This window comes from Natator depressus, chromosome 21, assembly GCF_965152275.1.
Source record: "Natator depressus isolate rNatDep1 chromosome 21, rNatDep2.hap1, whole genome shotgun sequence".
NCBI lineage: Eukaryota > Metazoa > Chordata > Testudines > Cheloniidae > Natator > Natator depressus.
In genome coordinates, this window is record NC_134254.1 from 15,539,660 (window position 1) to 15,553,246 (window position 13,587).

Consider the following 13,587-nt stretch of genomic DNA (forward strand, 5'->3'; position numbering starts at 1 on the left):
CAGGAAATCATTGGATTTCACATTTGTACCCCAGACTGCAGCTCTGCAGAAAGCTTAGCGTCTTTTCCAAGGTCATCCTCTTGTGTCCTTCCACCCACAATCATAGGTTTTCCCCTGTATCGGGAACGATATGGCCCGATCTGTGGCCCTGGAGAGGTCTTCCATGGTACACCGAGTCCCCGGGTGATGCTCTGGAACTGCTCCCTATGAAGCCAGTCAGGACTCTGGGGAAGTCTCCTCTCTGGGAGCAGACTGTCTTCAGGGCAAGAAGCTCACATGGCTTCCACCTTCCTGGGTCTGACCTTGGAGCATTCAGCATCCTCTGCCCCTCTGTGCGCTGCCCAGGCGGGGTCCTGGGGAAGCCAGAGGGTCCTGCCCCCAAACTTCGCAGTCAGACATGACTCTTAGCCAGCCAGTAAAACAGAGGTTTATTAGATGACAGGAACACTGTCTAAAACAGAGCTTGTAGGTACAGAGAACAGGACCCCTCAGCTGGGTCCATTTTGGGGGGCAGTGAGCCAGACAACCATGTCTGCACTTCACTCCATGTCCCCAGCCAGCCCAAACTGACTCACTCTCCACCCCCTCCTCCTCTGGGCTTTGTCCCTTTCCCAGGCCAGGAGGTCACCTGATTCCTTTGTTCTCTTCTCACCTTTAGCTATCACTTTGCAGGGAGGAAAGGCCCAGGCCATCAGTTGCCAGGAGACAGAGCATCGGTCATTTATGTACAGTGGCCCTTTGCTCTGCAACAATTACACCCCCTTATCCCACCACCTAGAGACTTAAGAAATGTATAGGGGAAACTGAGGCACCCCTACAGTATTCAGAGGAAACATTAAGAACAGTCCCACTTCGTCACACACAGTTCCTCCAGGAGCTGGCAGATCAGCAGATGTTCCATGGCCTGTGTTTCACCACAGTCCCATGTCTGGGTCATTGGTAGCCCCATTTCTGCACACTGACTTTTGAACGGCCACCTCTTATTTGGAGGTGCTTTAAACAACATCTCCAGGTCAACCAGTCCTTCCTTGCACCTGTTGGAAGGCATTCAGCAACACTGGTGTGCCTTTTGACATCCTCAGCGAGTATTTCCAGCGACGTGTGCCCCATTTCCAGTCACATGGCCATCGATGATTTTCTAAGCGATTCCATTGGCGCGAGAAAAAGTGGGTTATTTCAGGCAGCTAACTGACATGTAGCAGATCTCTGGTACCTTCGATTTGATGCAGTCGTTCTATTTTGCTTGTGACTGATCTGCTGATATCCGGGGGAACAATTCTGGCAAGTGCACAGAGCCTGTTCACATCTGGTGGCTTTAGATGTCCTGGGATGTAACAGCAGCTGTCATTCAGAACAGGGCCCAGCTTCTTCGCATGAGACAGTCTTTCCCACATGGGACGAGCGTATTTGGCGGTTGAATAGCGAAGTGCAAGTATGGTGGCTCTTAACGTTGCTGGGTTGGCTCCCCTTTTTGAATTTGCAAGTATGCCATTCCCAAGGTCTGAAAGCCTTGGACGCTTTCCCTCAGAGTGATCCAGTTCAAGTCCTATTTTGAGAGAAAGATCATTAAGTTCCAGGTTTGTCCAAACCTGGAGGAATTGGCACTATAACCCTACTGTAATTAAAAGTTGCAAAACATTTTCCCTCCTAAAACCATGCTTACAATTGACCACAGGCTTTCGGGTGTGTATGGGAGGGAAGGAATCACTTTTGGGACTGACATTTTCAATGGCTGGTCTTTGTCCAAAGGCCAATCTTGTGTGTGTGAAAGTTTCAGAGGAAAAGGTTCACATAATTTTAAGATAGTGGAAGAAAATACATTTTCCTCCATTGTGGAAAAAAAGGTCAAAGCATAAATTTTGGAATGGGCTCCAGCCAAAGGAGCTGAACTGTGAAAATCTGTCTGAACATAATCCTCACGGAGGCAGCTTTGACACTAACAAATGGATGAGTCTTTTAAAACTGCTGATTGAGAACGTACAGTGGAACCTTTAAGTTTGCAGTTGCGCATTTCAGGAGACACACACCAGGGATGACTTGGGAAGAGTAAACCTCAGGGCAAATTAAGAGGCAAAAACTGGGCCAGTGTCACTTGTTCAAAGACAGACATCCAGATGTACTAGTCAGCACCCCAAAACGGAGGCAGCTTGTTAAAAGAGCTCAGTTCCCAACATGCCCAGTTCTTTCGAAAATCTGGCCCAATTGTGGACAGTGAGCTCGTCTGAAATTGTGGCCATATGCTTCCCAAAACTGCATTGGGACAAGTGTCTTACTGACCAACGCTTCTCCCTCCACCAGTTTTCCCTTTGAAAAAGTGGTAGGAAAAATGCAAAAATTTTTTACTGCAACAATGAAGTTGCATAGTTAAACATTATTTTTAAAGTAAAAATGCAAGCGTTACGGGTCCTGGAGCATTAACTCAGCCTCACTGCATACATGATACATGAGCAGTGGAGTGTGGTACATGCTTCAGAGACCTAGCTCCTGCCCCAAAGAGTTGAAAATCTAAATTCACACATGACAAGTAAGGGCTGAAGACTTTAACCTCCTAAAGAGGAAAGAGGTGGGAGGCGGGAAGAGAAGAGGAGGAGGAGTAGAGTAGAAGAACAAAACGGTTACCACTGTACAACGAGAGTTACTCAGTAAGACATGTACATGCAAGTGGGGTATTTTCCATTCCTGTCTTTTGTTAAATAGATGCCTTACATTATGCTATGTTAAAAGTATGCCCAGGAGTACAATGCAGCTATAACTATCAGAACCTTAACTGTCCTTTTTCTTGGCCATTAACACTGCATTTTCAGATACTATATTGTCCGTTTTGTCCACTTCGTTCCACTTTCCTCAGGCCTTGCTGAAGTTTAACTAGAAACAATTGCAGCCTTACAACTTCAAACTGTGAGATCATACATCTCACAAGCCAAACAGGATCCGGTTGGGGCAGTATTCAGATAGGAGAACAATGAAAACCAAGGAGCTGTGTTAGTGATACGGATGGTGATATGCTTCCCTGAGTCGGTATTAAACCAATATGCCAGCATTTCTTCAGAAAGCACTGAGCCCTAGAAGGTGCAGTCTTTTAAAAATGTGAAACCAGAGCATGGTGAAAAGGAGAGCATATTCACACACACTCAAGTTTCTGGTAAGCCCTATGCTTGTCCTCTTTCCCCTGTAGAGTTAAGATGTGAAATCACTATATGGTCACGTACAAAGGAACTACTCAAAGCATCATATCCTGGGGTCAGGTAGCAGCAGCAGCACCATGTTCGGGCACAGTGCAGAGGATGCATTATACTGTCCTTCAGCAACCTGTCTAGCCAATCCAGAAAGGGTACTAATGAGGCCCAGAGGGAATCTCATCCAGCGGAGATTGATTGGTTGGCAGAACGGAGGGCCTCTGAGGTGGGCTAGTGCTAAGGAACCAAGGAGGCAAACAGAGCAGTATTAGTTATCCTCATATTGCTCTGAACTTTCCCACATGAAGCTATTTCTCTCCAACCCTCCTTGCCCCAGGATATTTCATTGGGCTCTTACTCTGTTCCCATTTCTAATTAAAAAGCAGAGCTAGGTATCAGCAGTTTATTAGTTTGGATGGCAACGAGACTGAGAAGAGCCCGGAACGCCATATGGTTTCGATTTTAGAAATGTGTTCAGATTATGGAACACTGGAGACTTCCTTTAAAAAACTCAAAAGCTTTTACAGATATTAGAAGTTTAGTAAAGTATAATTAAAACCAACCTCCTTATAGAAGGCTTAAGATAAAATGCAGCCCTAAAAGGCAGTGCCAGAAGGGGATCAACCTTTTCTCTTGCCAAAGCAGAAATTGGCCTAACTGCCTTCAATTGCATTCTTCTGTGGCCCTGACCCTGCAAGGATGCGGGAAAACATCTAATATTTACATTTCTTCCAAAGAAAATACATGGGCCGGGAACATTTTATGCTGTATCATCTCCAACTCGTCAAGCTTGGGAAAAACTGGGCTACTCTGGGATGTTTTGCACGGGATTTGTTTTGCTGTATTTTGTCATAGTGTCCAGTGAATATCCATGATAAAATGACTATCCACTAACGAGATCCTGGAGCATAGCTCAAGCCATACCCCCTTCATCACCTTTCCCAATGAAAAGGCCACGTTTTATGCACCGCCTGTAGTTTAATCTTCTGTTGCCAAGTATCCGCCCAGTGAGCCTCATGAGTTAGGGTTTTAAAACAACAACTTGGAGCTCACAGACTCATAGACTTTAAGGTCACAAGGGACCATCATGATCATCTGGTCCCGCAGACTGCAGGCCACAAAGCCACCCCCACCCACTCCCGTAATAGACCCATCTCACCTCTGGCTGAGTTACTCAAATCATGGTTTAAAGACGTCAAGTTACAGAGAATCTACCACTCACATTAACAAAAAACAAAAGTCACCTGCTTTTAGGGGCACTTCCCTCTTCCCCGCATATGCATAACAGGCAAAGAGTTAGGAGGCACTGTTTGTCAAGAAAACAACACACCCCCTCCTTTCACCTTGTCTGTGCCCGCTTCCCACTCCCAAGATTTTATACAGTTGCTAGCACTGGTGCAGCTCCTCTGGTATGATGGTGGTAAAAAGTGACAGCTACCACGGATGCCTTGTTCATACTAGAGCTCTCTCTCACCATTACTACCAGAAGAGGAGCTGCACTAGTAGCAGCTTTGAGGAAAAGACCCAAGACATTACCGTACTGTAGGTTCTCACACCCCTGTTCATGCATACACAGATCGGACAAGTATAGGATCCAGTTTAATGCCTCTTACCCCACGGATTTATCTGGAATTACATACGTTACTCAAGAACTGAAGAGTGCAGTCTTAGAATGGGAGCAATATAACAAGGACATCCATTCTTAAAGGAATTCCCTACTGGCGAAGGGTACTTAATAATGCTTCTTGACATTATGGTATCTCTGGAAAAACCAGCCTACTGACATGACAGCTGCATACTTCTGGAGCTTCCTGTTAGCTAGGGAGGAAAAAGAACAGCTTGCCTTCCAATTTTAGGTAAAACCAAACCACCCCCAAATAACCCCCAACCCCTAGTAAACCTGATGCAAAGTATGTTCTCCCAAACTATAAATCAGCAGGCTTAGCTTAATAAAAGCTGATCATCCAAGAATGAACAGCGGCTTCAGAGACTAGCTGAACACCTTAGATAATTGAACATGTGCTGTCCTCATTGTAAATCAGAGACGAATACATACTACTATAATTCTGAGTGACAACTGTGTGTGATTAGTGCACTGCTCCAACCCCAAACTGGGCCTAAAATTCAACAGCAATACTACAGTTTGCATGACTTCCAGCCCCTACCCTCAGTTCCCAGTCTCTTCTTTTGCATGGCCCTTTGGCTTTACAACAGCTGAACTTCATTATCACAAACCCACAGGGATAAAAGTCTGCATGTAAAATGTCAAGCTGGATTGTATTTTAATTTAGCAAAGGCCACAATTCAGAAACCTGGTTTTGTGGCTGTTAATTTTTCTCCCCCACATTCCCCCCCCCCTTTTTTTTTTGAAGGCAGATCAGATTTTATTGGTGAAAAATTTAATTTTGCAGAGAAGCGATACAATCTTAGCCACAACCCTCCAGACATGCAGCTTCAAGAGGAAATAAAAAGCAGGCACTCAGCTGACACAGGAGAGGGAAGGCTTTTTGCTTCTAAATTTCACAAGGTCATAGGTTTGTAAGGCTGTTGCTTCTTCTCTGCTCCCCTCCCCTCCCCTCCCAACACCACGTCTGGGCTTTTCCAAGTTTTAGTATGGGGGATTAGTTAAACATGCATTTATGGCACCCGGAAACTGGCCAGAATTCAAGTTGCCTAAAGCAGAGCTACTCCAGCTTTCTCAGAGGGTGGCGCACGCTCCGTGATGTTGCCCTACGAACACTTCCCCTACCTTTTGCAAAGGTGTAACTGCGGCAACTGCAACGATCACATTAAATAATTACACAGAAAAGTAATTCGGAGAATACTAGGTACATTTAGCTGCCTTCAATGCACTAAATATCTTTCCCTTTTAGAAATAAGTTGGTCGCACTGTCCCCTTTCGTTCATTTTATTTCTCTCCGCTGAGAGCACAGTGTTATCACATAGCTATGTTCAGACCATCAACAAGTGCTCTGGATCACAAGAGGTTCCTAAACAGGTCTGTGAACCACTGCTCTAAAGATCACGAGATTAGCATCGGTAGTTTTAGTGGGCAGCTAAGCGAATTAAGGACAGTATTTATTTCTGGAATTGGAGTTAAAAATCGGGCAAAATAAAATGCAATAGCAACTTATGCATTGTGGCATTCAAAAGCAATCTTACTTTTACCATCTGTTTTACGACTGAAAAATTGATAAAATACATACACTTATCACTGAAATGTGCAGACATGCAATGAAGATGCAACTGATGCACGTTTCATCATGTTACTTTGGTTAGGGACTACAGTACTATACGGAGGTTGGAGGGGTCTCCTGATTGGGGTAACAGGAACTGAAACAAACTCTTTTGCTTCTCTCTAGGTGGTGAGCATAAAAGCTAAATGGCCAGTTTATAGGCAAGCTGCTTGACAGCTAAAACTGAACCACCAGGCTCTTCAGCAGCAAATAGCCAAGGTGAAAATGGCAGGTCAAATGGAGAATTTTAAAAATCAGAGATAGGATGCTGGGTTCCACTCTGCGACCAATCACTGACTACGGTAGCAAAACAAACTTTTACACCAGACTAGAATTCTGCCTGTTAGATTTTGCTCATTTGTATAAGACTCACACACATCATCAGAAAGTCTCCCATTATTCCTCCCTTGCTCTCACCAATAAGGGGTAAGGGAACATCATAGTGGCAATTCAAGTGATAGATGGATTATAGGTAGCTAGAAGGCCAATACAATACATTTCCAGATACAGCCAAGTTATACATGGAGAGTCACATGGAAAAGCTAGTGCAATGCTCAGGAATCGGAAAAGCGACTAAGTGTGAAGCAATTCCTTACTCAGACATCTAAGCACCGGCTTTGTTGGGGAGCAGCACAATTGGAATTGAGCAATGTTCACTGGTGTATAGGACCAAAGATACATACACCAAGGAAGAAGAGTTTTGTTTTATGTTAAAATAAGTGAATAGCTTCAATCTATGACTAGTCTGTTTCTAGACTTTCACTCCAGGACCTCTGGTTCCAAAAAAGCACTCATCCCCCTTTATACCCTGATGGAGCTAACTGGATCCATCAGCACGACTTAACAGTATTCACATCAAAACCCAGTACCGGTGACTCAGAGGAGCCCTGCAAATCTACCTCTATCATCAGTCTCCATACAGGCCGACAAAAGGGATTCATTTTGTGACACACATCCAGATAAGACGAGTCTCTCCGAATCAACTGTTGCTCTCATATGCAGTGCTGGATTCTTTAATTGTGCCCACCACGTCATGCTGTATCTTAGATTTGGTCTTTAGAGTATCTTGGAACAGTTCAGGCTGCAGGTTCTTAGTGCAACACAGCCAGGGCCGGCTCTACAGTTTTTGCCGCCCCAAGCGGTGAAAAAAACTGCCGCTGCGGGCGGCAAAAGGGAGAAGCTGCCGCCGATTTGCTGCTGCAGCCGGCGGAACTGAGGAGCTGCTGCCGAACTGCTGCCGCAGGACACAGACTGCCGCCCCTTTCTGACGGCCGCCCCAAGCACCTGCTTGGAACGCTGGTGCCTGGAGCCCGCCCTGAACACAGGAATATCTTAATATCGTTTGTACATCTTCTGGGCGATGCACTCTCTAATTAGGAGACCGTGTTCTGACTGGCTCAACGTCCCTGAGAAAGGATATCCATAAACTCGCCTCCTGGACCAGAGATAAGCCAACGAGGATGCAGAAAAGTAACACTGACCAAGTTAGTTCTCTAGAAAGGCTACAGGTTATTGTATTTGACGCTTAACAGGATAACTGCAGATAGCATATAAGCTACTGCCCTCTAATCAGTCAGCACTCCCGGGGTAAAATGTCAGGAGATCATTTATTTATCTAGTTCCAATTTATCGCAATTAGAATAATCCAACAAACCATTTAGCAGAGAACCCAGAGATTTTTTTCTCTCTAGGAATATTTACACAAAGTAGCCTTTTCTATAATTCATTTGCAGTTAAGAAGCAAGTCAAGTGACACTTAAGTAGTTTTACCTAAGAATAAACCTGTAACCATTCATATCTGAAACAGGATTAAAAAAACTGTCACATGAATAAAAGCCCTCACAAATCGAACAGTGCAAAGGGACCATCAGACCTGTTTGTACTCAAAGCTATTCCAAGGCTGTAATCCAGTCAAACATTTCTACCGACGTCCGAGTGCACAAGGACAGAGATCCTGGATCGGAAGCGACAGAACTCTGGTTTTGATTGTATATTCGTACGAATAAGATTTTATGCTGTTACTCATTTTTAATATCTAAAATATGCTGCTCTTGTCTCTGTGCAACACGTTTGCACACTGAGTCGTTAATAAGTCCATGAACTAGCCTTTCTCCTTTTAAGACCTGGGTTAGAGTTTAGAATCACTTGTTCACATCACTAAACCACCATGTAGCTTGGTGCACTTCAGTACACCCAGAAGCCTCTGCTCAAGAGAACTGCAGGGCTGAACTGGGAGAATTCTAGAGATACGAGTGGGAGCAAGTTGAGAGCCTTTGCCATTCTCCTCCCAAACAGATGCCACCATATCGAGAGTCTGAGATCAAGCATATGGTCCGCTCAAGATGGAGACTGATCCTAACCAAGTTACTAGCGCATGCCCCACCGTGATAATACTTAGCATGCACATAGCACTTTAGATGGTCACCACTTCAGAGAGGTACATTGAAATCAGTGAGCATGGAATAAAGTTGGAGCATCTTGAAATGTCATAATTAAGGCAAAGAAGATAAGAATTCTGCTGGACAGTTCAAGGACTAAGTGGCCAATATGGAGGACTATTCCAAGATCTGACAGGAAAAAGGAACCTGTACTGCGACTGGCAATCTGGGAAGTAACCAATATGGAGTACCTTATGGACAATATGTAGCAAGAAGACAGCATAGATTAATGCTAGTCAGGGAAAGTACCACATGATTAAATGAGGGGTACAAACATAACTGATGGATTTAAAGTCACCGAGCTACTGACATGCTTTTTTGCAGCGAGTCTTGAACAAGATGCGTGGATCATTAGAAAGTATTGAGGACCTTATAAATGAAAATAGCTATTGATATAGCTAATACAGGTAAGGAAATACCTGAAAAAGCTGAATATACCTAAGTCAGCAGTTTGGGAGGATACGCATCCCTGGGCATTGAAAGACTTGGCTAACTGGTAATTATTTCTGGAAAAAGAAAATCACAGAGAAGCAGGTACCAGGGAGCTGGAAGACATGTTTAACTCTAGGACAAAAAGAGGTGGGCCATTTTGGCCTTCAAACAGCATACCAGGGACTTTTAAAAGACTTTAAAATTAGACAACATCTTAAGCCCCAATATTTCCAACCTTGCCTGTCTTGCTCTGCGCAGGTTTTCCACACGTGTAATATTCAGCCCCTTGATATTGTGGAGTTACCTAACACTGAAGTAACCTACTAGATCTCTCCTAGAACAAACTCTTGTCAGTGATGGTGCAAATACTTTATATGAAGAAGGTTCTGCTGGGGGAGAAGGAATCTGGTACAAAGTTTCCCCATGAAGAAGCTGCCATACAATTCCCACTATTATTTAATTTGAAGCTTTGGACTGTTATGCGAATGGGATATTAATTTAGATCACCAAAACCTGAATTAAAGTAAAACTAAATAGTTAATTTTCTTTTGGCAAGCTGGGACATTGAGGTTAGCTGTGGTTACTCTGGAAGGCTTGATAGGATTTGTTTGGCTACTCCCACTCCAACACTGTTGTGAACCATCTTAGTATATGAAACAAAAAATAAAACATTTCAGGATTACTTGTCCTTGAACGACACTGATGTGCCTAGGGAATGAGGACGATGGATGATCTTGCATACCATAACACAGTGTGCTGACATAGGTTAGCTGAGAACTAAGTGTTGGAATTCATCCGGAATTACCTCTACAGTCTTTTCAGTAACTGCAGTGAAGCTCTGTGTTTTGCAGTATGTTCCGCTTCTTATTATTTGTAAGAGTTTATAATGAAGTGATGTGATCCCACGTCTCTGTTTTGTGATTACAAGAGGTCTTCCAAATTAAGGGTGAAAAGACAACTTGGGTGACACGGTATCATAATACAAAAGGAGAGACCACAGAATCTCAGATGAACATAAAGCCAACTATGTATTGGTGTTGATAAATTCACTTTTCAAATGTCATTAGCTATAAGGCCTTAAGATTAGACAAACCGAGGGGATCATGCAGTGCTCCCTGCTGTATTAAGATTGTCGTCAATTTTTTTTTCAAGTCTGGGAGCGGTACTGTAAGAAATACCCAAAGTAGGCCAAGTCAGTTAGCTAAATCCAACTTGTTTGGGGCTGTTATGCTTCATCGGAAACCTCTTCAGTAATTAACCATTGACATCCATTGCAGTAACGAGACAAAGTTACTTCTGACTGTCCTACGCTGAACTGTAATAATGCTGTTGTACTTGCAGTCAGAAATCTTTGCACTGATAAGTATCCCTGTGCTCTAGCAGGAGCAGTGGCCTCACTAGTGCTATGAGAGCATTTCTCCCCTCATACAAATCCTCTGATTAGTGTTACAATCCCAAGTGAGCACTCTTCTGGGGCAAGTGACTCTAGATCAGAGACTGAGCCACCTGTCAGCTCTCACTCGGTTCCGTGATCTGCAGCTGAGCCACCCAAAGAGGCTGTGCTTCTCTTCGTGGTTACTCCAGATAAAACAAGGAGTTCCTAATCAATCTTATGGGTTAGGTAGCCAGAGGTAGCTCGAGTGTCTGTGACCACAGAACTAACAGCTGCAGCCAGATGTGCATGTCATATGGTTCCCAGCACAAATGGTTGAGGAGGAGAGAATGAGTCAGCTTGGGTCTGAGAAACAATGTGGACATTGACCTTCTCTAATAAGTGGATGACTGGAGTATTTAACCATTCATTTCAGTCTCCGGTTTAGAAGAAAATTTAAAAGGCTCTCCACGCACTATTTCCCCTCTTTGCCAATTGATCAATTTACTGTGCAGATGCAGTTGCAGAAATTGAACATTTGAAAAAAGACCCGTTCAGTTTCATGCAGCTTTGGAGGAAGATAAGATACTCCCTGAGCTCCCAAACTAGCTCTCTGGCTCTGACAATAAGCATCTAGAAGGTCCCAGTAGATACAGTAATAGAACTGATTGCCAGCATTGGAGACTGACTCCCAGCACTACAGGATTAAATTTAACCACCAGGGGCAAGCAGCTAAAGATTTATAGTGTCAATGACTGTTTCCCATAAGGAGATAGTGGTTTCAATGGCCTTTCCCATCTTTCTGAAGAGCTATTAGGTCATTAAAATGTAGAGAGACAAGTGCATATTAGTCTTCTGTGACCACTTCAGGCTACCTAGAGATTCGTTTCACCTCTTCAGCCAAAGTTTTCCTGCTTGATATGGTGTGCATAAAATCTTTAGACCAAGGGCATGCTGCCTACCTAACAATGTGGACCCCGGGAGAGTATTTTTCACACAACTCCAAAGCCACTAGCAATGCGACTGTAAAAGTTTCTATTACATTAATTTTGAAAGTATTATTAAAAGCTGTCAGAGGGGTCATCTCCAAATGCAGCGATTAGAAGGAACGGAACAGTGCAAAATTACAGCCACCTCCACCTAGTCATTTCCACCAAGAGGCTATTTTCAAAGTTTTTTAAAATGACTCGGGTATGTCTCACTTCACAGAGCTGAAGAGGCTGAGCCCAGTTGTACAACAAACTTCAGTGCATTCACAATATTTAAGTGCATGTGAAAAAACGAAGTGTGGTTTAACAAGCTGTTCAGGTTTTGCCTCATTTCCACTTCAAACACTTTTTGCTAGCAAAGCTTTCAGCCATTTAATGTACAAAGGTTTGTGCCCACTGTGAAGAAACAGAAAGCAGACACAGATAGGGTGACAAAGATTCGCTAATTATTCAGCCAAGCAACTACCGCATGGGGACTGCGGAGAATACCTTTTTACAGGATTCAAACCTGTTGCTACACAGGAGCTTTCCTGAGTTTATTTCATACTGTCACCCTGTGCAGAGAAGCAAACCATGTACTTAGGTCTCCCACTACAAGAGGACAGACTGACATCATTAATCTCTGGCTGTAACCAGCGCTGAGGAGGTCACAATGGAATACAGTAATGAAAACGCTGCTTACTCTGAGTGTCTTTGCAATCGGGGAGGGAGACGACGGGGGAGAGTCGGACTGAGATTTCCTGTTTCGGGTGAACTCCTTGCTCCTGGTGTACAAGGATGACATGGTCCCTCTGAGGCAGGAGGGGGATAGTAACACCTCTGCAAGCAGCAATGAAGTCCAAGTCTTCACTTTCCTTCCGCTATGTGCTGCTGGGTAGTTCCTTCTCCCAAGTCAGATCCAACAAATTAAATTAATACAGTTATGGTAATTTTAAAAAGCCTGCTGTTTGCAGTGTGATACTTTTAGGCATCAGAGTGTAGTTTTATAGTAAATGCTGCCCCACAATGCTTCTTCCTGTTCAAGTTGAAGGGAAAGTGTTAAGGAATACCTGCGTTACAGTCCGGGGTGTTGCAGCACCGCCCTCAGAATAAAAGCCTGCTTTAAGGTCTTCCACAAAAGGATGTTTCCTTTGGATCATCCAAAGCCAGAATGTTACTGACGACCCGCAATAACTGCAGTAGGTAGAACTCCTCCAGTCCCACAAGGGTGAAGCCAGAGGAATAGCTAGTTTTATCCAAATAGGAAGCTTTTGCAAGAAACCTTTTTCACTCCACAGCACGGCCGATAGCTCTCTGCTGTAGCAGCAGAGCAGAGCTGCATGATTTAAGAGAAACAAAACAGAATAAATCAGGAACAAGCACGGTTTCAGAAAGGGGCAGTCCAGATGAAGTTGTGTTTTGTTCTGTCCTCCTCATTACAGAAGCCTTCACACACACACACACACACACACACAAAAAATCTTCCCTCCCCTCTTGCTATTTTCTGACATTCCAAATCCTTACTTGTTCAGCAAGGAATGCTGGAGGGAGGCCAAAGGCAAAGATTCACTTTCAACTTGGGATCTAGGCTGCCACTTGTAGGAAGAAGAAAACACGCAAACTCCCACGGCGAAGAGAGCTCAGAGCTGGAGGTCAGACAAATTCATTACACTATGCAAAATCTAAACTCCAAGCTACTATTTTGTAGCTGGCTAGGTCAAAGGCTGCTTACTTAGGAAGATATGGTAACAGAGTAATGATTCAGGCTACCATTAGACAGAATGCAGGCTTACACAGAGCACAAGAGCACTTGGAGGACAAGTGGTTTTTTTAAAAAGCTTGGTTAGAGACAGAAGGAGGCAAAGCCGAGCTGTCTGATGTGCTGCCATTCAAACAGGCTTTTAAAAAACAAATAAATAAATAAATGTAAAGGTGTGTAGCTGGCTAGCTCCTTCTCCCTGGATT

At 43.9% G+C, this 13,587-nt stretch overlaps 1 protein-coding gene across 9 annotated transcripts in view; it reads right to left on the bottom strand.

Moving 5' to 3' along the window:
• PPP1R12B (protein phosphatase 1 regulatory subunit 12B) overlaps nt 1–13,587 on the bottom strand; it is a 172,442-nt gene that overhangs the window by 22,473 nt on the left and 136,382 nt on the right. Inside the window, exon 1 of one of the 9 annotated variants that reach the window (XM_074936072.1) lies at nt 12,326–12,911. The exons of the other annotated variants lie outside the window; for them this stretch is intronic. Within the exon in view, the coding sequence (XP_074792173.1) occupies nt 12,326–12,427 (102 nt within the window). The 5' untranslated portion in view covers nt 12,428–12,911. Of the gene's footprint in view, nt 1–12,325; nt 12,912–13,587 lie in introns of those variants that run through there. 9 annotated transcript variants of the gene reach the window in all.